General features: G+C 37.8%; 1 protein-coding gene and 1 long non-coding RNA gene across 11 annotated transcripts in view; one reads left to right on the plus strand and one right to left on the minus strand.

Moving 5' to 3' along the window:
* The window catches only part of RBMS3 (RNA binding motif single stranded interacting protein 3), a 1,256,175-nt gene that overhangs the window by 223,126 nt on the left and 1,005,547 nt on the right, over positions 1–27,502 (minus strand). For all 10 annotated transcript variants that reach the window (XM_070575925.1, XM_070575921.1, XM_070575924.1 and 7 more), the window contains one exon: positions 14,592–14,749. In XM_070575925.1, the coding sequence (XP_070432026.1) occupies positions 14,592–14,749 (158 nt within the window). The remainder of the gene's footprint in view (positions 1–14,591; positions 14,750–27,502) is intronic.
* Positions 158–5,090, plus strand: LOC139075990 (uncharacterized). Its single transcript, XR_011527129.1, has 2 exons — positions 158–250; positions 2,330–5,090. It is a non-coding gene; the product is annotated as an uncharacterized lncRNA (long non-coding RNA).

The following is a 27,502-nucleotide window of genomic DNA, read 5'->3' on the forward strand; positions in this document are numbered from 1 at the left end:
AAAAAGAAGCAAACAGAGATCATATACTTTCATGAAGTTGCGCATATTCACAGAAAAAAAATAAAACGGAAAAGGAAAACAGGAAAGCCATGGAAAAGTTTGATTTGAGAATTTTACTAGACTTGTCAACTGTTGCCATGACCACCATGACCAGTCTGATAGAACATCACAAACTCATCCTTGTTGAGGGCATTACTTACTGTAGAAAGCTGCCTGTGTGGATGGCTCTGTGCTGAGTCCTCACCCAGAGGTAATAAATAGGAATTATCTTACTTAATCCAGACAGCAATGTTTGGCAGTTGAAAGAGCTCGATAAATATATGTTGAATGTCTGAATTAGCAAACCTGAAAGGTAGGTCTTGTTACTGCTTTTCTTATCAAGGAGGGCGCCAAGACTTGGAGAGATGAACCACCTCGCCAATAAGTGGCAGAGCTGGGATTTTTCACTTAGGCCTGTCTGCCACCAAAACCATACTGTAACCACTAAGTTATATTGCTGAGGGACTCCACAAAACAAGGAGAGTAGATGTGCTTGATTTCAACCGCTTGCAGCCTAAAGGAATGATTAATACAGCAGTGTTGTCATCAGCACCATGACACTTTTATTGAAAACCCACTGGGTGAACAACGCAAAAGGGAATTATTTGGGGTCCCAAATGTGAGAGGAGAAGACAAATACACAACCCTCAGGTTCTGAACTTTCTTAATTTTGAATTTTGGGCATCCTCTATTTTTCATATTAAGTATCAATATTCCTAAACTGGATTTCTTGTGCCAAATTTTGGCATTTCACATACAAGCTAATGACCGAACATTCTGAGCCATACATCATAATGTCAATATTGGCAGTGTTGCCGTATCCTAAGTAGAACAGTCTTGGCAACATTTTCTAAATAATTAACTATATCTGGCCTTTATTATTTTATAAAATTGGATGGGGAAGATAAAAATTAAAGGGTTGATTCTGATTAAAAGATATTAAGTTTCACAAACAATATACTAGAGGCAAAAGTACATTTAAGAAACAGCACACATACATGTGAAAGAATGTGTATGAAATGTGTGAAATTTGTCTAAAAGGCAAAGTATAATTCTGGATTTTCTGCTGTGTTACTAGTGTGAGCTTTCTTGGAATGGAGTGCTTTGACCCAAGTTGTAAAATTTTTCCACGTCTAAATTTTATGTGTATTTTCAAAATCATATTACATAACCATATTACATGCAGAGGAAACAAGGAAAAAATATGTATGTAAACAAATGCCAAAGTTTTACATTTATTACAACTATAAGAATTCAAATGTGAAAGGAATTCCAGAAGCCAAGGAAACACTGAGAAGGGGGCACAGAAGGCCAGACAGACCGCCCTTAGAGATTACTTAGTGTAGGGGGCCAAGCTGGGCAGGTGAGAGCCGGCATCCTTTTAGATGCCGTGAAGTGAGCAGATCGCTGTGACTGAAGTAGAAGGGTCACATGGGGAAACTCTTGGAGATAAGCTAAGAAATGCAGACAAAGGCATCTGAATTATCACGTTAAGGAATTTGAAGATGGTAGCAGGAGTGCGTTCCATTTGAGGAGCTGTAATTAATTTTTCTCTTGAATTTTTAAGAATTTCTTTTCTGATGCACATTCCTATGAAGCATGGGATAGATGCACATTGTTCTGTATTGATACACATGGCAAACCTCTACCTACCATGAAGGACTGACTTCCAGGGTGTGAGACGTGTGCAGAACCACAGAGCTATGCACTTAGAACAAGCATGCACTCGGTTTAAAACTCTGCCGTCGCCATCTGAAAATTCTTAACAATTTCCTAACAACAGGTCCTGCACTTTTATCTTTCTCCAGGTCCACATATTATGCAGGTGGTCCTGCTATGACAAGAAAGTGCAGGGAACTAATTTGACGAATTTGAGCGCAGGATACCAATAGGTTAGCATTGACTTATCAGATGGTCCAACGGATCCACAAAATTGTTATTTTGAAGAACATCGGAAAAATGAATCATTTTCACCAAGTTAAATGAAAAACACTCTCTAAGGTTAATAACATGCAATTTTAATAAATAACAATAAAAACAAAGATAGCATTTTGTTCACTGCTTAATCACAAATTCCCCAAAATCAGATGTTTGGCTTGAAAAGGAAAGATGAATCTTTCCTTATTCCAAATATTTAGGAGTAGCTAAGGACAATTTTCCTAACTCCTCCAAGTTTTCTGTCTATGGAATCTTTTACAGTAAGTCTTCCAACTTTTTTTTTTTTTGAATAGGAAACTTCCATTTCTAGGAACAAAAGAATTCTAATTCTGCTCTTTTTCTCTTCCCGCAGGATCTACTATCTATTGTCTCTTAGGGAAAATAACCTTTCTTCCTAGCAGAGACATGAATGGAAGAGGAAATGTAAGCCCTTAATTACTACAGATGTTACTTTATGGAATTTTTATTCCAGGAGAGCTCCAGAATGAAAAGTTTATGCCCCAGAGCCCCCTCCCTGGAATCTCTCTCTGGGTACTCATCTAGATAAAAGGCAGTTAAGAATCTAAAACTTGTTTGCAAAAGTCCTACAAATCAAATCCTTTCTCTTTGTCTTAAAATGACATGGAATTCTAAACGAAGACTATAACCAGGTGGGGGTTAGTGTGTGTGTCTGCTTGTTGATTCTACGGAACTTGTTTTATGGAATTCAGAGGAAGCTAAAGAAGAAAATCAGGTGGCTAACCCACCCTACCCAATTAAAATATTTTTGTTCCGATTTGAAAGCCTCAATTCCTCCCTTTTGGATTCTGAGTGTGATCGTCTTTTCTTAAGACTGTTTCACAGCCATATGAAGCTGGATAGGGGCTGTTTCTACGAACACAAAGATAGCCGCGTAGATTGTTCACTTTGGCTTCATTCAGATTTAACTAAGTGAATGTCTGCAGTGGGCCTTTAGAGACTCTCGTCTCTGAAAGAATAAATGCAATAAAAGTCTGTTTTCTGTAGCTGCCGGCGCTTAGTGTCAAACCATGTTACGCTGTACCACCCAGCAGTGACAATTTCATTTTAATACACAGGGCACATTTTAACAAGGCAAAGCAGTCCCAGCAAAGACAGCAATATAGGCGCTGCCAAGGGGAAAGGCTTAGTGTTCTTCATGCATTTTATGTGGAAACAGAACAAAAGTGAGACCCACGGTGCTCTGGGGAGGAAGAGACTGCATTTGAATAGCCACCTTAGGAAGAATGTGCCCATTTTCTTCTCAAGTTTCACAATTAACCGCTTTGAAATGCCAGCTCAAGCTATCTGCAATCTGGCACACGCTTCAGTTGAAACTGACACTAGCATTATCAAGTGGGTCTGAAAAGGCGGCACGCCAGACAAAGCTGCCTTTACATGTCCCTTTCAGATGGGCCACTGAATCACTACAACTGTGTCTATTCTTTCTAGGCGGTACCTGAACCCCATCGTGTCCCTTGGAACAGCTCGCGTGCCAGGACAACCATTCACCCGACGATACATTAATTAGGTTCTTACAAGGCTCCAATCACTGTATAAAGCTTCAGGGTTTTCTGTTAGGTCTGATGTTTAAATATAAGTACACGTTAAAGCTTTCGTTTGACATTCTTTCTTGTCGCAGTGCCTAGGAAACTGGCTTCAGTCATTCGAAACGCACCACAGAATTGTGATTTTTAATTTTTTTTTTTTTTTTTTTTTTACAATAGCTACTGAGAGGAGCTAGTTTCACAGCCAATACAATTCCCACAAGCAAATTACATCAAATGAGAGCCTGATCCAATATTAGTAGAATGTTCTGGGTCAGACTTAACATGCAGAGGTGGAAAGGTATTTTGCAAAACCATTTGCAGCCTGCCTATCTCACCGCAATAAAGAATCTCTCCATTTATGATCTTAAAGCAATAAGCATTATTAACCATATATTTAAAACAAATCCACCCTGTCATTTATTATGGTTAATTAGAGATTTCCACTATTGTGAAATTTTTGTGGTTTTGCAATCACAGGCTTTGTACAAATTATTGGTAACTTAGAACATCCAAAGTTGCAAGCCAGTCATCCTCATTTCCGGTAAAAGTTATGCAAAGGGTCAACATTAAAAGATTTTTTAAAAGTACTAAAATGTGCGCTCCTTCTGACATTTCAAAAACAAATTATGTCACTTACTTCTTAATCCATTTTAATGGAAGGAATAATAGTGAGTCTCAGGAACAAAAATGAGTGAATAAGGTGAATCTTCTTCTTAGTTTTTATAATTTGTTTTCTTCCTGACAAGTGCTTGACATTCTTAGGGCACAAGTGTCATAAATGCCAAATAGTGAATCAGAGTGGCCTCCCTGCCATCTCTCTTTGCAAAAACCCAGACATTTGGGTAGTGCCTTGCTCAGCATTACAACACATTCCTCTTAGGAAATGGAAGTGTAGGGAATATTTGACTAATGAAAACCTACTCCAGAGTTTTAGAATCACATAATTTCAGGACTAGAAATAGCCTCAGCTATCAACTTCTACATTGCACAGATGAAGAAACTAACTCTAGTAGACTGTGGTTGGCTTCCCCAAGACTAGTTAGTGGATAACCCTGGAATACAATCTTAGTCCTGACTCTCAATTCTGATGGTCTATTTGGAAGAGATGGAGCTCCATTGCTGGCCTCATGTCATCTGTCCTGATTACCTAGACTGCTCTATTTTAATCTGTTCTGAAGCTGACGGGATCCTGCTCTCTCCATTCCATCCAGCAACTATTAACCAGAGCACTTGTTCTCAAAAATAGAGATATACTCTGATATGATACGACCAGAAGAGCACTTCAGCTCTGTGGTATTCTTTCTAAAAACCTATACATAATATGGATCCTATCATGAGGAAAACATCAGACAAACCCAGATCTGGAGACATTCTCCAGCATACTTGGCTAGTACTACTCCGGAAAAACAACAAAAGTCTGAGAAAATATCACAGATCAGAGCAGACTGGTGAGACATGACAACTAAATGCAAAAGGGTACCCTGGATTGGGTCCTGGAACAGAAAGAAGATATCCAGGGAAAAATTCATGAAATACAAATAAAGTCTGGAATTTAGTTAATTGTAATATACCAGTGTCAGTTTCTTAATTTTGACAAATATGCCATGATAATGTAATGGGTTAACAATGGGGGAAACTGAGTGTGGGGTATATGGAAACTCTGCATTATCTTTGTAACTTTTCTGTAAAACTAAATTTATTTCAAAATGAAAAGTTTATTTAAAAAACGACTGTACATTAAAATTATCAGGAAACTATTTTAAAAAATACCAATGTCTGGGCCCCAACCCAGGAGATTCTGACTTAATTGCTTTGGCATGAAGTCTAGGCACTTATTTTTCAAAGCTACCCAGGTGATTCCAGTATGCAGCCAGGGTTGAAAACCACTGTTCTGGAGTTCTGTCAGGTGTTCCAAACTGGAAACTGTGGGCCAAATCTAACCTTCAGGTATGTTCTGTTTGGATTGCAAAGAGTTTTTGGAAAATTTGAAATGCTTGTCAACATTTAAAAATTGAGAGAGTTCATATGAACATTTGAGTTTCTGATTCCTCTTGAAAAATGAGACGGTCTGATCCATGTTTTCTGCATGGCAACTATGGTATAATGGAAATATATTTCATCTTTGTCCCTGGTTCCTGGCACAGAACTGCTAAAACCCTAGGAATTTCCTGAGTGATAAGAATGTCTTTTGATATTCATAATGAGCCCCTTTTGACCATACCCTGAGTTTATGTTAATAAGGTGATTCAAGCTGGGACCCTTAGATAGATTCAGGATAGGGCTGGTCACTAGTGATTAGAGAGTTGGAGCTTTCAGCCCCATCCACCAACCTCTGGGGATGGGAGAGGGGCTGGAGATTAAGCTTGATCACCAATGGCCAATAATTTAATCAATCATGCCTATGTGATGAAACCTCCATAAAAACCACTAAATAGGGTTTGGAGAGCTTCTGGGTTGGTGAACAAATTGATGTTCTGGGAGGGCAGCACACTCAGAGAGGGCAGGGAACCTCTGAGCCACTCCTCCCACCACCATACCTTGCCGAATGCATCTCTTTTGGCTGTTCTGAGTTGTATCCTTTATAATATACCAGTAAAGGTAAGTAAAGTGTTTTTGTGAGTTCTGTGGGCTGTTCTAGTGAATTGTCAAATGTGAGGGGGATCATGGGAATACTTGAATTTGTAGTTGGCCTGCTAGAAGTGTGGGTATCCTGGGCACCCCATTTGTGGCTGGTCTCTGAAGTGGGAACAGTCTTGTGGGACTGAGTTCTTAAACCTTTGGAGTCTGGTGAAAACTCTGGGTAGTTAATGTGAAAATTGAATTGAATTGTTGGACACCCAGTTGATGTCAGAGAACTGGAGAACTGGTGTGGAAAAAAATCATGTCTTTGGTGTTAGAAAAACATACATATTTGGTGTCAGAAGTGATGTCAGAAAAAAAGACATCATAGCAAGATGGCCTAGAGTTGAGCAATTGTTTTCTTTAAAGGGGGTCAATTTGCCATCATTCCTACCAACTTAGATGAATTGCCAATCCTAAAGTGAAGTAGCAGATGCTAGTTATCATTGACCTTGCACTGCTTTTTCTTCTTCGTTTTTTTTTTTTTTAATAAATAGTTGAGTCAAGAGGAAATGAAAAGTAGTTAATTTACCCATGTATACTGGTTTTTGCTGTTTACCCTCCCTTATATATTTTCTCTGCTCTGCTCTATGTCTCAAAGAAGCCATCCTTCTGCTTCTGCGGACTGTACCATCCCAGCTCCCTTATCTGATAGCTTTTCATTGGATTCAGCCATTGGGGGCCTGTGGGAGTGGAGAGAATTCTGACTGGTTCTTTCTCATTCTCTGTCTGCTTTGGCACTGTCTCTCTGGCAGGAGTTGCATCTCTCCCTGTCTACAGATCCTCCCGGCAGCCCCTCTTCCAAGGCTCTTCTCACTGGCTCTGGAATCACTCCTCCACTTGCCTTCGGCTCTCAGGGTGATAAAGGCTTCCTTCTGATGGTCATCTCTGGGGATCTCAACATCCCTTTATCAGTTAACCCTTCCCACTCTTGTAAATACTGCTTCATTCTAGTCTCTTCAGCTGAATCATTTGGCGTGAAATTCTGTTTGCAGCCAGCATCTTGATGGCTACACCATAAAACTATCGACAGTTGAGAAACAAAATTATCCTGGAAGCTGTGTGTTTCAAGAAAAATGTAAGAAAAAAAGTTTCCTTAGACTCAGTCTGGGAACTGCTTCTCACTTAGATTACCCGCCTTCTGCTGGTTGACATCCTTGTCCAGACGCAGCATAATCTAGATCTATCTTTTAGCCACAGATTAATGTTTTCAAAAGCAATTTTGACAAAGAAGTTGAAGAAAGTCCGATTTAAAAAAAATTAAAACTGAGATAAAGAAGGAATCAATAAGCATAGAGTGCTCAGGTCTAGAAAAATCTTGCCATTAAATGCCACTGGAATGCATTATCACTTTTAATCAATCTCTTTGAGCTGCAGCCATATTTCATTCCTAGATATTATTATCTGTTATATCTCTTTTCTTTTCTCTGTGGTCTAACAACTTAGCCATTTTTCTGTTTCCCAAATTTGCCGAATTTGGCCCCACCCTAGATCTTCTATTCCCTTTCTCCCACTGCCAGGGTCACTCTCTTCCTTCCCCAACCCACCCAGAGACTCTCCCGGCTGGCTCCTTCTTATCATTTGCATCTCAGTGTAAACGCTCTTTCCTCAGAGGGCTTTCCTGTCACTGACCTCCAGCCTTTCATTTTGCCATACTCTTTATTGTGGCTGTCATATTTTATTTTGTTTTATGACACTACAATTATTTGATATTATTCATTATTTTATTTGTTTGATTACACATTTTTTGTCTCCCCAATCCAGTAGAATCTCAGTCCATGAAAGTAAATATTTTTCTTTTTTGTATCCCTCTGAATTACTGTATTTAGAACAATGACTGGTATATTAGTAGTGCCCAAGACATATTTACTAGATGAACTGAATAATGAATGAATATAGTTTACATATGAGGAAAGGAGGCTCAGGCAGTCTAAGTAACTCGTCCAAGAACGTAGATGGAGATGCAGAATTAAGATGCAAGCTAGGTTATTTCTGACCTATAAAACCAAGTTCCTAACCACACAGATATAGAGAATAGATGGCTTGGTCCAACTCACAGAAAGCTGAGAATGTAGGAAAGATACTAAATAAGAGACTCACACTTGTAGTCCAAATGCTATATACAAGTCTTTCCTCTGTTTTCTGGAAGCAGACAACCTACGTCAAATGCCCACAGCCTTTGGATGGCCCAAGAGTCCCTGTCACGGTTTGTGCTTAGAGCAGGTACAGGGCAAAGAGATGTTACGGGCTCTGAGCACATTGAATGGCCACCATTTACAATCTCGAGGTAATAAATTTCTCCCATTTCAGTTTTACATGGGTAAATAATATTCAGAACTCTCCTCCCATCCCACAGAGGGCAGTCTTTGGAATCTAGTCATTTCAGTTTTATAATAATAAAACAATGTCTAGAGCAAAAAGTGAGTCCAGGAGATTCCAGAATAGTAGATTATTTGATGCAATTTAATTCATTTGTTTGATTGGTTGATTGGTTGGTTGGTTTGAGTTTTGAAACCCAGGGCTTCAAATATACGGAAAAGCAAGCAGAATGTTCTGCTTTCGTTAGCCATGATCATAACTTTCTGATGGTAAAAAAAAACAAAAACAAAAAAAACCAAAAAAAAAACAAAGAAGGAATGAGAAGAAATGGATGAAGGTCAATGAAGAGACACATAAAACAAGAACAAAGATGAAGAAGCTGGAGGGTGGACGGTGGATCACATCTGCTGGCAATTGGGAGAGGAATTAAAGTCACCAAAAGGAATAACAACTCTTATTCTCTTCAATCTAGCAAACACAACTGTAACCTGTTTCTGTGCAAACACAGCTGTAGTTTGGAGATTACTAATCACTAAGTTTACATTTTAGAGATTTTCTTTGCTCGCATTTGATTTCCTAGTTCCATGTGTTTGAGATAGTAATGGCAAAAGAAATGCCAAAACGGCAAGGGAGAAATTGTTAACACAAAGGTAAATTCAACGTGGATATGATCTAAACACATTCCAAACAATAAACACATTTTGATAAGCTTGATGGTCATTTTAAAGGATCATATATTTGCCTACACAGGAATACAGGAAGTATTGGTATTTGCTTTATAATTTTTAAAATTCCTATATTTTCATTATGTTTATTCTGAATCAGAGTTCTCACATTTCAGGAGGTGGGTGAAGATAGGGAGCAAAAAGAAGTACCAAGCACTAGGAGGTAAATCAATCAAATTTTAATGATATTTAATTTTACTAAAAGAAAATACAACAAGAATATTTTTAATCTGCTATTTATACTGATTTTCAACAATCAGGCTAATATTTGTCTGCCTATATTCACAATTAATTTTTTTACTTCATGAAAAGAAAGAAGAAGTGAAACGATTTACTTGGAAAACTTGCTCATTTGGCAGGGAGAGCTAGAACACGGGCTGCCCCTGTATTAAAAGTCACTCAAACAAAACTCTGTGAGAATCAAATTAAGACTACAAAAGAGGGGAGAAAACTACTACCAAATACAAAGGTCTCTGTGCTCAGCAGTCTCTCACGCTCTCTAGCTCACCAGGGAACAGTAAATGCATTTCTTAAAGAGGTTCTGTGTTCCCAGATGTTGAAGCTGGATTAATTGTGAACGCTTACCCCTCATCCCTTCTCCACTTTGGGTTATTCTTTACCAGCCGCTCATAACACTCTTTCAATGTGATTTCTGTTAGACAAATGGTCTCATGTTTCTGGGAATGGGAAATGGATAACACGAACACACAGTCATGTCCCTGCAGACTCGGGCTGATTTATGCTCTGCTCCTCATCCTCCAAGGCAAGGTAGTCTGTTGGCACTTGCTAGCTCTGCAGTAGTGGGTCTGACTGTCTGATTGTCAGCATTCCCACCATAAATTTCTGTTTTTAGAGGTTTATGACTTGGCTATAAAATGCCTCCCAGAGGGGGGTGGATCTTACAAAAATTGTTTTAAGTTACGAGAGAGTAAAAAAAAAAACATAAAATAAAATAAAATAAAACATCTGTAATTTTAGACACTATCTAGTTCTTCTGGAACTTTGAAAAGACTGTAATTGTGTGTCTGTGCACCCTACTGGCATGCAAATCAATGCTTTGAAGTTCAGTGTTTTAAATATAAAATGAAGATACTACCTTTACTTTGAAGAGATGGTTATCAAAGAAGATTAATGTATAGCTTGTGAGTAAAATAATAATGGGGGGTTTTATTTCTAGTCAAAGAGATTTTAGGATCTCTGACACACGAATCAAGGACCACATCTGGTGGTTAGGAGTAACCAATGCTAATGTTCAAAATGAAACCTGCTGAAAAAATTACTTACATTTTGTGAATTGAGATAGTAATAAATTCAAGAAATATGTACAATTTACTAGGCATAATTATAGATTGGAGACATAAATTGAAGAGATATGTACCATTTACTAGGCACAACTATAGGCTGGCTGTTCTCCCAATTGAATAAGCATATTCTTTTAATAATGCCTGTGGCACTATTAGAAGAAGAAATTTTTAGAAGAAGAAACAATTTGTGAACCAATAATAGTTGGGCTGATGCTACTGCAGTTTTCTCTAACATTCCAGGACAGACACCCATCTCAGAACTGGCTTATCATTATCATGAAATGCTATCTCCCTGCATATTGCTACAGTTAAAAGCAAACAAGCAAACAAAAAAGCCCAAAAAATTTGAAGTGATTTCATTTATGCATCATCAAAAATTTACTGAGGATCAATTATGTGTCAGAAAGCATTCTAGGTGCTGGGACAGATAAGAAGAATAAGGCATTGTCTCTACCCTTGAGGAACAGGAAGAAAGGCAGATTCATGAGCAGTACATTTTGAGAAAGCGGTACAGTGTGATAGAGGCATCAACAGGAATCAACTCCATCTGAAAAGGTCTCTAAGAATGAGGCCCAGCAATCTTTTACAGGCTCTCCAGATGATTCTGAGAACCAGTCCTAATGCCCTAAGGCAATGTTTCTCAAATTTTAGAGAGCATCAGAATCACCTAAAGTGCTCTTTAAAACACAGATTGCTGCACCCCATCTACCCCTCACATACTGCTGATTCAGTAGGTCTAGGGTGGGGCTCCAAAATTTGCATTTCTACAACTTCCCAGGTGATGCTGAGGCTGCTGTCCCGGAAATTATACTTTGAGAATCACTGTCCTAAGGCATCCATTGCATATAATCCATTAACTTCTCTCACTAGCCATGTACTATTCTTGGAAGAATTGAGAAAATAGAGACTTGAATCATCTCTGTTTTGTGGTTTAGAGCGGGTGTGCTTGATCAGAAAGGCTGAGTGGAAAAACGATGATATTTCAAAAAGGAGGAAAACTTGTGCCAGAGTTAATTTGTGAATGATCAAGTTAGTTAAGGCAATAGTCATAGCTGTTTGAGAAAATGCAGAGCAAATATTAAAGTGTGAGGAAGTAGGAATTTGGGTGGACCTGTTTACATATGGAATAGCCAAAATTATTTGCTCACCCCATCAACTTAGGTAAATCACATAGAATCCTGTTTCTCAGAATTTCAGGTCTAAGATACGTGGAGAATGAAATACTTAGTTTGTGTCAGTTTCTTGGCTTCTTACAAAAGAGAGGCAGATTCATTTTTTTCTTTACTTCCTAGGCATAAGAAATCCTTGGCTTGACTTGAACCTAGGTTTTCTTTTTCAATCCACATGCCACTTTCTGAAATTGGGAAATACATAATTTAGAGTACAGAGATCTAAGTTTCAGTACTGGAATGTGACTGATAATTCATATTCAAAGCTCAAAGTTTTAAAAATCATTGCTTGGAGTTTAGCCATTCCGGAACTTCAAAGAAAGGTAATTATGCAGTCTACCACTCATCCATCCAAAAATGAAAAAAGAAATTTGACTTAAGGAAATGTGCAATCCAGTGGGCAAAGACAGAAATTAAATAGCAAATTCATTGCGATTGTGATAAATTTTATTTGGGAAAAAAACACAAAAAACAAAACTTCCACAGGAGCTGTAACAAGAGCACCCAACTTTGGAGGCTGGGGTTGGAGGTCAGGGAAGGCTTCTTTGAAGACATTTAAACTGATATCTGAGGGATGAATAGGCAGAAACCAGGGGAAGAGTCCTGGAAAGCAAAAGAGTCAAAAAGTGGAGCTTGTCCCCAGGACACGAGCAGGAAGACGAGCAATATCAGGGATAATGACATGAAGGATGATGGTGAAGTTGGTAAATGCAGTCACTCAGGCCATATGGAAGGGAAGTCAGCAGGCCCCTGACATGATCAGATGTGCATTTTTAAAGAATCACTTGTGGCTTCTATATGCAAAATGCATTGAAGGAGGGAGAAGCTGCATTCAGAGCAGACATAAAATAATAATTTACAATTTCCATCCTGCCTCAGTTCCTAAAGAAAAAAAACTTAATAGGTTTACTCTTTCATGACACCACATGCTATGATTATAGTTTTGCCTCTTACAATTTGCACTACTTAGCTCTGCATGTAAGAATATTCTTCATTTTAAGCAAACTCAAATTGTGCAGAGAAGAAAGAGATGAGAGAAAGCAATAGCCCAAACTTAGTTTAATGAGCTGAACTGGGTCTCCCCCCAAACTCAGAAGTTCAAGTTCTAACACCTAGTACCTCAGAATGTGACTCTATTTGGAGGTAGGGCTTTTAAAGGGGTCATTAAATTAACTTGAGGTCATATGGATGGGTCCCGATTCAATCTGACTGATGTCCTTTCAAGTAGAGGAGATTAGGACACAAACATAAAGAGAAGATGAGGTGAAGATACGGGGAAAAGAAGGCCATCAAGACACAGAGAGAGGCCTCAGAGGAAGCCAAACCTACTGACGCCATGATCTTGGACTTCTGGCCTCTAGAATTGTGACAAAATAAGTTTCTACTGTTTAAGCCACCTAGTCTGTTGTATGTTGTTATGGCAACCCTAGCAAACTAATACACTTTGTGCCAAATATCCTTTATTTAAAAAAAAAATCACCATAGATCTTAGAAAATATGTTCTCGATGAATTGGAAATATGTTCATTTCTCAGCAGGAGTACAAATGTAGGAGAAACTAATTTGTTAGAGTTTTTTGGGGGGAGCAAAAGGTGGGGGAAGCACCAAAGGAATGTGCATGCTGTGTGAAGCGAAGCATGGCAGTCATTTCAGTGAACTCCCACACTGGTCAGACCTCCAATAGCAAGCTGTACACTATCCAAGAATGACTAATTTGGCAGATTTCAGAGACCCAGGTGGTGTGATTAGCTCTGCCTTGACCATGAAAATCAATAGTTAAGAAGGTTCTGAAAACTTGAACGCCTCATGCATACATTCAGGTCAGGGAGAATTTCTTCGTTCTGCTTATTTCTCTTCAAATCATTAAGCATATATCTTGCATACGTCTATTGGTCTACTGTGTGTAGAACATTGTGGGGAATAAAGAATTTTACAATGTGGTCCATGACCTCTAGGTAGTCAAGTTAGAGATCAGTTAACCTTTATGTTATAATTTGCTATCTTTCAAAGTTGGTTAACAGAGTTGGATTGGAATGGTTTTCCAAGTGATGGCAGGGTTCAGCATAGGTGGACACACCTGTCTGCAATGGGCTGACTTCCAGATGACACTGACATCCATCCATTCATCCATGTGAAGTCAGCTGGAGACACATAAACACACCAAGCCATGGGGACACAGCTTTTACTTTTCTTCTTTGTCATTGAGCAGTTTCTTTTTCTCTGTGGTTTCTTTAGCTTTGTTTTTCATGAAAGCACAGCAGGTACAACCATTTTAACTCCATTCCTGACTGAGATCTTCTTTTGTAAACATTCTCTTAAAGTTAAAATGAAAACTACTCTTCCTTTTCCAACAATGAAAAAAGTGCAATTTGCTTTTTTTCTGTTCTGCGTAAAACATCAAAAACACACAGCCAGGGCCTCTTCAATGCAAATGCCCCCTTGACCTCCCCTTATATTTCTGGGTTCCTTGGGACTTCCCAACAATTCCTATTTCTCTAAATCTTTCCTCTCTTATCCTGACTGAGAAATTCTACCACCTCATTATTTGGAAATCAATGCAAAAAGATTTGAATGCTTTGCTCACCACATGGGCTCTTTAGGTTTGCGGTACTGGGCATTTATTATCCCTGGCAGAAATTGGCAGCATCTGATTTTGTTGATCTACAGGCATAGAGAGGACTGGAAACTGGGTATGCATATCATTATGACCTGAGATACATATAAACATTCTACATACATATTTTAGCAAGCACCAACATATTTATAATTACATTGGAATTCTCTGGCTCCAAGCGAAGACACAGTCAGTTTGATAAGCTACCCTGTTTTTTTTCTTTGAGTAGTCTATTGCATTGGGACCTAGAGCTAGAAAGGAATGGACTTAAAAGGGAACAATGAGGAAAGACAAATAATAGACAGAGCAAGTGTTTACCTGGCAAAGCCAACGCCTCTGCTGACTCCATTAGCATCCCTTAGTATTCTTGTGGAAATGACATGTCCAAAGGGTTTCAGCATATTCTCAAGTTCCTGCTCATCCATAGAAATGGGGAGATTTGAGATGTATAGGTTTGTTGGGTCTTGCTCTTGTTGCTAAGGGAAGCAAAGAAACAAATGCAATAAGTTCTGAATATTAAGACACATATTGCACAAATGGATAAACTTTTGATTAAACCATAATCTAGATTCCAATCTCCAGCACACTCTTGAATGTTCTTTCACTAAGGGCACCCCTTCTTTTCACTGAATTCTCTTCTTGCCAGAGTGTTTCTCATAGAAAAAATGTAATCAGTCAAAACCAAGCTCTCTGTCCAGGCTTCCTTAGAAAAGACTAGTAAAATTTTATTGCAATTGAACAAAGTAAATATGTATATCCTTCTCTATTACTAGCAACTACTACTTCTACTATTAACACTCTAACTACCATCACCACTAGTTACTAACGTTGCATTTAGTGAGTGCTCATAGCATGCTAGGCATTGTGTTCAAGACTTAATATGCATTATTTCATTCAACATCCCCAATAAATATAATTGTTATTATGTTACAGATGACAAAAGTGATTCCTAACTTGTCCAAGTTACATAGCTTATAAGTGTCAAAGCCAGGACTGAAACCTGGGAGTATCACCAAAGTATGTGGGCTTCACTGTTCTGTTATACTGTCTTCCACTAGACGAATGGGGAACAAAAGTGTGGTGCCAGAACAGCACCATGAGTCTCAGCGTCACTGGGGAACTTACTAGAAATGCAAATTCTCAGGCTCTACCTCAGAACTACTGAACCAGAAACTGGAGAGTGAGCCAAGTGATTTTGACAAGCCCTTCAGGTGATTCTGTTGACTGTTCAACTTTGGGAATCGCTGCCTGAGACCATACATGAATATTTATATACAAATGAGATTATAATGTCTATCATTTTCTAATCCAGTAGCAACAGTGTTTAAATAAGCCTTGCTTAATAGAATGGAGAATCGAACAACAATCGCTAGCATTGTTTCTATGTGCATGAATGTTCTCTATTTCATGTAAAGAATTAATAAGATAGAACTTAGTTGTAAGTATGTCTCAAAAATAAAACCCATAAATCTGACATGATTAATCATTAATATCAGATATTTAACTGAATCATTATATTTTAACCAAAAACAACAATCTTAACTTCAAGGATAAGGGAGATTAAACTGGAAAAAGAAATTCTGAAGTGTATAGGAAATGACATTATGTAATAGTAAAATACCTTTTGTGAAGAGATGATATCATATTCTGTAGAAAATTTGAGGTTTAAGCACAATGAAAAAATACAATAAGCAAGATTCCAAATATTACTTCAGGTCAATCAACAATTTTGATATGAAGCTAAACTCCATTATCTTTAACAGCTCTAAACATTCAGACAGGTCATAATATTTTTATTAAGCTTTGAGACAAATAAGATCTATTATTAGGTTCATTTTTTAAACATAGTTTAGTTTTTAAACTGTTTTTATCACTATGGAAAATAAACGTATACTCAATCAGAAAATGACAACACAGCTTTAGTATTTAGGAATAGTACAGATGTAGAAACTGTACAACTGTAGTCAGTCTCTCTTGCTCTCTCTCTCTTTGTTTCTCCCTCTCTCTCACACACACACACACATGCACACACATACCCACTACTAATAAATGGCATGATCCAAGAGAGAAAACGGAGATAATATTATCCTTTCCTAAATGGTCATAATCATTTTTCTCTTTTTTTGTTGCTGGGATGGTGAAAAAAAGAGAGAAGGAAAAGTGATGTTTCAGATACATGATAATAAACCTTATGTACATACAATTTTCAACTTTTATAGTATTTCACTACCTATCAGTTGATTTTAATCTTCACATCCTCACTCCAAAGGTAGCTTAGCAAATATCATTACACTTATTGGATAATGAGGAAATGGAGACATGAAAGATTCATCATCTTGCCCAAGCACAATCTGATAATTAGTGACAGGGTTAGAACTAGATGGAGCAACCAAGTTTCTTATTTTCCAGCTCAGTGTATTTTCCACTAGCCCAACATTTCCCAAGCTTTAGTCATTTCATATCATCTTAGAAAATTTTGCCAGCCATGTACTATTATTTAATTTACTTGAAAGTTTTCTTTACATCAATACCTTTGGTCTTAAATGAGTTCATTTAAAAAGATAATTTTATGTTGCTACTGTAAGCGAAAAGCTAGTATCACTTGGCAGAAATAGGTTACTGTAAGAAGAGGGAACGAATCGATGTTCTTACATTATAGCTAGATACTGTTTGTTTACAGAAGGCTTTGACCATTTCAGTTGATTCTCTTAGTTACAAATAAAATTTGTAACTAAATTTTAAATTTAAATTGTAAGAGAGGTGTGAGAAGCACACTAACACCAGGTGGAATATTTTTTCCTGGGAAGAATCAGAACTGAGAAAGAATCAAGAAAAGAACAATTTTCTTATGATGTGATTCCCGGATGCTACACGCCTAGATCAACTCAAGTTCCATGAGAGAGACATATTCCACAGCTTGGGAGCACCTGCGTTAACCCAGAGCTTCTTAAGAGTGGGCTTCAGCACATGGCAGTCCCGTGAATGGATTGGAATTTACCCAACATTCCACACCCCTTCATCCTCGATCAGGCTAAATAACCAGAAGCAACCAATCCCACTGTTCCAGGGTACTATACAGACTTTTTCATTTTCTCTAGGCAGCAATGTACCAGTTTACCCTGATTCAAATCCATTTCCAAATTCTCCAAGTGTAGCATGCATTGCAGCTTCTCAAAATGATGTGCAATAAACACCCAGAGCTTAGTACATAAGGGATTGCCCAGTAAGCTATTTTCTGAATCCAAATTCAAACAGCAAGGCCAACTCCTTAATTTGTATTCGCAGAGAGAATATAGCACTGGATAGTGTCATTCCTTAATTTGTATTCACAGAAAGAATATAGTGTTGCACAGTGTTGTTAAGTAATTCCGTCCTCTGAAATGCAGTATTGGTCTTGAATATGTGTGTTCATTTGACAATAGAATTTAATTTCTGTATAGAATAAACTTCAAAATAATATATACATTCATATTTTTACTTTCAACTTTATTTATGTATCAGGTTTATGTAAATAGATGATCCCTTTCAAAAGGTTCTTTGGCATTATGTACTAAGGAACACTTTCCTTTTAACCTTCCAAAAAAATCTTCTTATGTGATAATTACAATCTAAAAGATTTGTTTAAAAGTCTTTTTTAACTTAAATTTTTAGAATCATTTAGCTCCAGAATGGATCTAAGGGGGTATCTTATTCTATCTGATCATCTAATAGATGGAAGAAAACAGAAGCTAGAGGAGTGGTTATGACTTGCTCAAGACTGCCCAGCTAATTAGTAACTGGCTGGAAATAGAACCCATGTCATTTTAAACCTGGTCAAACATTCTTACCACTTCATGACACTGCCTTTTCTCTTAAAATCCAATGAATAGTGGACAGCAGTTTGTGGTCCAAAGGAATATTAGTACAGACAGAAATAAATATCTCTGAATTCCTTGTTAAATCACTTTTGCTTATTCATTGAGTTAAAGCTATTTTTTTAAAAAAAGTTCCTAGCTTTAGGCGGCATTTCACACAGAGTCACTGAATGAATACCCTGCAGTGTGTACTAGTCTGTGAAAGTATATGACTACAATTCATGATCTATTACATTTAACTGACCGTGTCATCATAAGTAACTGCCTTATTTTGATCTGTTTCTACATCTTTTCATCTGTACAGGGATTTCTTGATTTATTATTTAGTTTTGCCAAAAGATGGTGAAAAAGTTAGAAAAGCACCCTCTTCATTGTAAACAGGAGCAGAGACATGTTATTTCACTCAAGAATATGTATGGCCAGCTCTAGGGGCCTAGTGGTTAAGTTCGGCACGTTCCACTTCAGCAACCCCGACCCAGTTCCCAGGTGTGGACCTACACCACTCGTCTGTTAGTGGCCATGCTGTGGTGGTGGCTCACATACAAAAAAAGAGGAAGATTGGCAGCAGACATTAGCTCAGGGAGAATCTTCCTCAGCAAAAACAAAAATGAAAAAAGAATATGTAAATAATTCTTTTTTTCCTGAAATGACTTCCCTTTTCTTGGGTTTTCAATGTTTGTAAACTGCCTAAATAAGATTTATGGGCACTCATTTGCTTTTTAACAGTTTAAGACAACTTGAGAACTTCAGAACATTTCAAGGTAGCTAAGCATATGAATACAAATGGAGGACAAAAAGTCACTGCCTGTACCTAGATCAAGGGTTATATCTGGGGCTCTGTTGTTTGGATATGAATTATGGCTATTTTATATACATCATGCTGAAAAAGAAGTTAGTAGAACAAGATTTTAAAACTTAATCTGATAACACTCATGCTTGACAAAAACACATTTAAATATTTAGGAAGTAGTTATTAGCATTAGAGACTTCAGAGCAATGTTTCTCAAGCTACCTGGGGTGAGGACCAATTTTGTTTTCAATCTGTCATAGGCCCATATTTGTAAAATACAATAAAAATAATTAATAGAAAATAAATTTTAAAATACGCAAAATGCAACTTGCAATTTTTTTATTATTACCTTCAACAAACCAAAGTTGCATCTGGATTCAATGTCATGTTAATGTGAAACTGTTATAAAAGATTTTAAATGCTTACTCTCAATTTCTGTACTTATTTCATTGGGAACAGATACCATTTGGTGGCCCAAACGTTAAGTAATACTGTTTTAGGGGACTATATTCCCATTTTTTTCCATCATAATGTAATACTCTATGGGTCTTAGTAAGTTGTTAGCTTTTGCTTGCTTTATATATTATTAAGTCCTTTTTAATCACAAAATTTTGTGTAAACAAGTTATGGTCATTTTTGAACTATAAGGTAGACAGAGCTGTCTCAAGATGAATTATCCTGAGCAGTAATGACAAAACATCCAGAAATATCCTGAGGAAGTTCGAAACAACTCTAAAGCAAACCTATGACTGTAATATTTTAAAAACATACTGAGAGAGATGTTCATATAGACTGAAGATAACAAGACTATTACCTTACATAGAGCAGAATTTTACAGTATTCAAAGTGTTTCAGGGTCAATTTATTTCATGTGGCCCTTTATAATAACCCTATGAGGGAGATAGGGCAAGAGTTATCATCTCCACTCTACAAATGATATCAGTTCTGAGATCTTAAGACAGTACCAAAGTCCCATGGCTAGTAAGCGAATAAATGACATCAAAAGGGATATTCTTTGACTCTTGATCTAGTCCTCTTTCTACTACACTACACCAACTCAAGATTGCCTATAAATACTGTTATTCAATGGATTTCACCTGTGGAAAGGAAAATCAATGAGGACACAAAGGAGGAATTGTTTTTTAATGGAATAGTCTATTTGAAATGCTGTAGCATTTCAAAAATTAATAATGATACAAACTTAATGTTTTCGTTCACCCTGAAAACACAAGTAAGGAGTCAGAACCTACCCTGTCAGAGCTGCCCAGGAAGAGGCAGAAGTTTTGGAATTAGTTTAACACTAATTTTGTACAAAGATGTTCTCACCCTTCCAGTAGTATTCTCAGCACATCTGGTGCAGGGCTGTTGGAGTTAGAGTACCTCTAGATGAGATCTGCAGGACGCCAGCCATACTGGCCATATTTGGCTTCAGTCTTGTACATACGTGTGATGGTTAATTTTATATGTCAACTTGACTGGGCCACAAGGTGCCCAGATAGTTGGTCAAACAATATTCTGGATAGATCTGTGAGAGTGTTTTCTGGATAAGTTTAACATTTGAATCCAAATCAGTGACTGAATGAAACAGATGGTCCTCTCTGATGTGGGTAGTCTCATCCAATCAATTGAAGGCCTGAAGAGAACAAAAAGGTTGATCCTCCTCTGAATTAAGAGAGAATTCATCCTTCCTGATGGCCTTTAAGCTGGGACATCAGGAGTTTTTCTCCCACCTTTGGACGCAAACTGAAACATTGCTTCTTTCTGGATCTCAAGCCTGCTGGGTTCACACTGGAATACACCATTGCCCCCCCACCAAGTCTCCAGCTTACTGACTGTGGATCTTGGGACCTGTCAGCCTCCATAATCCTGTGAGTGGATTTCATATAATAATCATATAATAAATAAATACATGTATATCTCCTATTAGTTCTGTTTCTCTGGAAAACCGTAACTAATACAATGTATTAATTTTGTCAAGTCTGTATTGCTGTGAAAACATAAGGACACATGCTCAGCTCTGACCGTCACACTAGGACTTCTGCATTCCCTAGCCGCATAGCCATAGCCTTTGTAAAGAGAGAGGCACAGTCTTCCTCTAAGACAGGTGCTCCAGGAGCATACATCCCAGATAATGCACTAAAGAGCAAAAGGAAGAGTAAAGAAGGACAGCCAAGAAGCAGGTTTTCACTCCTAAATGGTGACTAATAAAGGTGTCCTCCATCCTGTTTGCTAAGCGGTGAAGGGGGCTGCCCTGTGTTTTCAATTGCCTTCTCCCTCCACTAAAAGAGAGAGGGTGATTTCTCTTCTAGCTTCACATGGTGATGAAGTAAGAGGAGGGTGACTATGAGTTTTTCCTCTCTAGGCACCATTAAGAACAATTTCCCTACAGGACATATGTTTTAAAAGAACATTTAATTATTTTAGATTTAATGTAAGCACAGCACTGGCAATTGGAGCTCACATCCTCAAGTTCAGAGGGTTTAATTCTAGATAACAAACTCAGCAGAGGCCTGACTATGAAACCATGGCCAGTGCACAGGACAACCTGAACCACCTGTCATTTGTCCTGTTCCTTAAGGCTGTGGCTGGCTTTCATTTCTAGATCAGCCTCAAGTTGAGATGAGCAGTGAATGATTAAATGAGCCTCTTGAGTCTTTACAACTGAATTTGTATTACCTGTGGTCCTGGAACAGGTGGCCAGATTGGATTCCTGGCTTTCCTTGACTTCTCCCTCCACATGCACCTCATGAACTCGAGCTCAGTATCACGTTATCAGCCCTGATGTGATGGTTTCTCCTGTGAGAAAATGCTAAATTAACATTTTACAATATTGAGATCTCTCTATAGTTTTTATTGTAATATATTACTATATCACAAATATGTATGCTTTTGTACTCAGGGTCCTGACAGTCAAAAATAAGAACAGGAAACAAAACTATAGAGAACTACTCAATATTGTAAACAAATCGCACCACATCTTCTCAGAGTCTAATTCACCTTGCTGAAGGGGCTTCCCAGAGATACCTATTATATCTATTTTATCAGCCTGCTGTGAACTCTGGGATAGGAAGTTGTCACCCGATTTGTTGATAATGACCATGTTCCTCCTTCAAACAACTGGAATTATGGAAATGACATGAATATGGTCATAAGTTTACTATGGTACCCTATTAATTTATTCTGGAATAATCACAACAAATATAGAACAGATGCAAACCATTTTTATATCTTCTGCCTAGAATATGACAGCTTAGGCTCACAAGCATATTTAGTATACACCCACAAATGGATCACTGAGATGTAAAGGATGTTAGGGAGATAGAGTTCCACTCAAGGGCAACCATTCTCATTGTACTCTATGTAAATGGCACCCCTACAACCACAGCACTAATGGTGACTCTTGGAATTATGCAACAGAGCTCACGTGGCAAACACTATGTCCTACAAAATTAGAGCAGCCTGATAAAATACAAGACACCCTGTTAAATTTAAATTTCCTGTAAACAACAAATAAATTTTTAGTATAAATACTTATGCTGAAATATTCATTGCTACATAAGATTAACATTATTATCACATCCTATAAATTACTTGTTGTTGGTGTGGGGGATCAGAATTTGCCATCCCAAAATGTGTCTCTTTGTCTTGATTATTTTTAGGAACAAAAGACTCAGAAAGAAACTTTGACCTTCCCCCTAACTACCTAAAAGAATTTAAGAGGGGCTGGCCCTGCAGCCCAGTTGTTAAGTTCGCGTGCTCCACTTTGGCAGCCCAGGGTTTCGCTGGTTTGGATCCTGGGCGCGGACATGGCACAGCTCATCAGGCCATGTTGAGGTGGTGTCCCACATAGCACAACTAGAAGGATCCACAACTAAAATGTACAACTGGGGAGAAAAAGCAAAAAAAAAAAAAAAAAAGAATTTAAGATAGAAGGCCTGTTCTAGGAAGGAGATAATACTATAGAGAACTAGTATAATATGTACCAGATGTGGTAGACAGGGAGGAACCTAGCAAGGCACATTTGATCAAAGTCCTCTCCAGGTCCCATTGTCTTTGCAAGGCATGGCAAACATTTCTTTACCAAATATTTGCTTTTCCATCTCCACGTGAATTGCCTTCCTCCCCTTTGAAGTCCCAAACCACTACCCCAAACATCCTCCTTTGTCTTTAGCCGAAGATGGTATTTAAGGTGGTGGCTTCAGCCATTTTGATGAGTTACTCAATTTTGGGGGGTTTCTCCCATGTATACATGCTATTAAATTTGTTTGATTTTCTCCTGTAAGTTTGTCTCACGTCAATTTAATTCTTAGACCAGCCAGAAGAACCTAGAGGGTAGAGGAATAGTTCTTCCTCCCCCACATCAGATAGGATTCATATTATTACTGTTTTATGGTACAATATGATCTAATACTAATTTTAAGCTTACTATGTGCCAAACACTATGCTTTAAAGTTATTTAAACTTATTATGGTCTTAGTCCTTAAAACAATCCTTGAGATAAATACAGTTAATGTCCTCATTTTACATGTGAGAAAGCTGAGGTCATAAGAAACTACGCAGTTGCCCAAGATCACACAGCTATTAAGGAATCCAACTAGAATTCAAATCCCAATCTATTTGGATCAGATGCCTGAGATTTCAAGATAAGAGCAGTGTGTTTAATGGCTGCCTTACAACTTTTTCTGAGAGATCAAGAGGAAGGAGTCACCAGTGGATGGATTCCTACAGGTGTTCAACGTGTAAACCTACTTAGCGGCACAATTTACCTTTCTGACTAAGAATGGAAATCACTTAATCAGATTGAGGAAATGAGGTAGTGAAAGAAGACCCAAAGTTAAGTCTTACTTGTAAGGCTAGAGCAATAAAATTTCCCAAGTTAGTAAGAAAAACATACCCAGCTAGTTTCTTCTAACCTCTATTACATAAGGATAAATTAAAAATACATATGTATGTTTAATATATATAAAGTGAAAAAAACCCAGCTTTGTATACAAAATGTTGCTGTTGCATTGCTGTTTTTTTTCTTTAAGACTGGCACCTGAGCTAACCTGAGCTGAGTTGCCAATCTGCCTTTTTTTTTTTTTTGCTTTTTCTCCCCAAATTCCCCCAGTACATAGTTGCATATTATAGTTGTGGGTCCTTCTAGTTGTGGCACGTGGGACACTGCCCCAACATGGCCTGACAAGTGGTGCCATGTCCACACCCAGGATCCAAACCAGTCAAACCCTGGGCTGTGGAAGCAGAGCACGCAAAACCAAACACTCGGCCACGGGGCCAGCCCCTGCATTGCTGTTTTGCTTGAATCTACTTTTATTCCTAAATTGTCCAATATCAATTTCACAGGAAACTGTCTTTGTGAAGCAACGCACATTTCACATGTTACAGAGGAAGAGGAAGCAGTCAGCTCTACATCAGCACTTTAAAAAAAAACAAATTCAGCTGTACGTTTAAATCCTGTCAGTCTAAGTGAAGGATGGCATATCCTAGGTTTATTTAACCCTAGTCTTTTCAAAGAGAGCCTGAACAGGCTGCGAAACATTTGGTGGCCTATGATCCTTAACATCAGCTTGGAGAAAATGTGTATGGGGTGTGTGCGTGTCTGTGGGTGTGGGTGCATCAGTATGTGTTCACATGTGTGTGTGTGTCTCACAATGAAGACCAATCTTTCAATGCAGGATTGCATGGGGGGCCAGGAAAAGGAAACTAACTAGGTGCTACTGTCCTGCTTCTATTTCTTATATTAACATTGTGACCTTGGTAGAGAAACAGCCAAGAGGAGGTACAACTGTGGGTTGAAGGTGTTCATATGAGATAAACCACTTTGCCTTTTAAAAGAGTAGCTTCCGCCATCATTGCCAGCTTTTATTTGGCACATACATTAATTGTAATTTTCTTAAAACTCATCAGTGGGAAAGAGATATCTTATTTTTTTTAAATTTAAGTAGGTTACCATATATTGGTTTTTTTTGCAGGGAAAGATTCGCCCTGAGCTAACATCTGTTTCCAATCTTTCCTCTTCTCCCCAAAGCTCCAAGCCTGGTTGTATATCCCAGTTCTAAGTCCTTCTAGTTTTTCTCTTTGAACTGTTGCCACAGCATGGCAACTGACAGATGGGTGGTGTGGTTCTGGGACTGGGAAACCAATTCAGGCTGCTGAAGCGGAGTGCATGGAACTTGAACCACTAGACCTTCAGGGCTGGCTCGATAAGTCTTATTCTTAATATGACTCAACAGTGAGTTAAACGATTTCACCAAGACTGCCTAGAAATGAAAAAGGAAGGCTTACCTCTCAGTTTTCCATTCAGTTCTATATACAGAAGTTCTGTGGCCCAGTACACTAGTGCACTTGACCAAGTGGAGGCACTCAGGGTCACAACACTAACCCAAGTCAAAGTCATGTGTTGATTTACATATCTTAGCTCAAGACACTTTACTAAATGGATCATCCACTTTTTTTTGACATCATTACTATCGACCTTCATTCACCCACACATTAAACATTTAATCTTCTAGTATATGCCAGCCACTAAGTTAAATCCTGGGGACACAAACGTGATAGGCCATGATCCCTGCCTACCTTAGGGAGTTCAGCCTAGTGGATAGTTTACAACCAAATGTCAACAATAAAGAGCTATTTCTGTTAGCTAACACATTAGGGCAGCCAAGAATATAGATATCTGCCTTCCACACTCTTCCAGTTCATAACCTGAAATTCTGTTTTCCTCAAAATGGTATTTAGATGATCTAAACGGTTTTTCAGCTACATGATGAACAGGAAAATTAATTCTTGAAATATTTTTTAAAAACCCTGGGATATGCTAAGCTCTAAGACAACCAAAAATTTCAGTTTGGGCTGAACTATTTATATATTTCAATTTCAACAAAAAATAATTTTATCCATAAACCTCCAGAAAACTTCAGGTAAGAATAATCTGCAAACAGATAGTGACACGGTGGCTCTGACATTAACTAGTTACTAACATTTCTCAGGAAATTTCCTGAACCATAAAATGGAAATAATAGTACTAATAACGTCAGACAGTTATTGTGAGAATTCAATGACACAATATACTGAAAATCTAGTAGAGTGCCAGGGACATAGGAGAAGCTCGATAACTCATTATTCTTTCTATAATTATTATTAAATTATATAAATAAAGAAATTTAGGACATTGCAAGAGAACAGTTACTAACTAAATGTAAGTCATGTTCATAAAAGAAATATTACTGTTATTTAAAATCTGTCCCATTGCCTTCCTCATAAGTGCAAGCTTACTAGATATTATATTAAATTACGTGGAGATGGGCATACAAAACTGATAAGATCCATAAAATGTGGCCACTGTATCAGCAAGAGAATCTAGAAATATATCACGGGGGGGAAACAGAACACTGTTCCTATCATTTATGAGCTAAAAAGATTAATGATTTATTACTGGGCTCATTAATCAAAACCATGTGGCTTTTTTTTTTTTTAAGAAGCAATTCCACTGTTCAAGCCAATTAGCCCACCAAAGCTATTACACCAAAGAAGCTGCAATGTTATTCAGACTTCCTCGGGAGTATTTAGAGTATAAAATAAATGCTATTATTCAGAAGATACCGAATTGCTAAGCTTCTTAAATTCATACAATTGGGAACCTGCGGTACATTAAAATGCTGAAACTCATTAAGAGTCTTTTTCCCCAGCTTTAGAGTCATTGGCATTCTCAGCACAGTTAAGAACAATAAAATGCTCCTGGCTTCCAAGGAGAGAGTGACTTGCGCTCCTTCAGCTCCACTTCAATGAATCACTCAGGCAGAACTGGCACCCAACCTTTGAGACAACGGTATCTTCTGCTGGATTACCCTAATACCTGAATAGGACTGCAAAGTAGCTAATATACTACACTAAAGAGGAGAGAAAGAATAGCTAGTTCACATCCATCATTTATCTTTACCTTGTTAGAGCTCTAGTCAAAACGTTTCAACATAAATATACAAAATGTCAGTAACAACTTTAACACATAAAATAAAATAAGAATCTATGAGTCTCTTCTAATATAAGTGAAAACCTAAATAAATGAGGGATTCCTTAAAGTAGAATGCAAACTAATAAATGACAAAGGAATGTTCAGATCACAAAATCACCACTTGGCAACCATGATAGTAATAATGGGATAAGACAGTGGTTACTATATTTGAGTAATGCATAGATCGGTGATTCTGAAACAGGGCAATTTTGCCCCCCAAGGGATTCTTGGCAATATGTGAAACATTTTTGTTTGTCACAACCACAGTGAAGGGGCTGCTCCTGGTATCCCACAACACACAGGAAACCCCCTGCAACAAAGAATTATCTGTGAAAGAAAGTATCTGTCATGCCAAGGTTGAGATACCCTGGTATCAACCCCATTAAAGAAAGTAAGAAAGAAAGAAAGAAAGAAAAAGAAATATATATACACACACACTGTAATTACATATCTATCACTAAATATCATTTATATATTTTATATAAACATATATAATAGACTTTCAGTGTTGATTTGATTATTTTTATTAAAGAGAACTTAAATATGTGCTTTTAATTAATGAGGTATAAATGCC

Source organism: Equus przewalskii, chromosome 15, assembly GCF_037783145.1.
Source record: "Equus przewalskii isolate Varuska chromosome 15, EquPr2, whole genome shotgun sequence".
In the NCBI taxonomy this organism is placed as follows: Eukaryota; Metazoa; Chordata; class Mammalia; order Perissodactyla; family Equidae; genus Equus; species Equus przewalskii.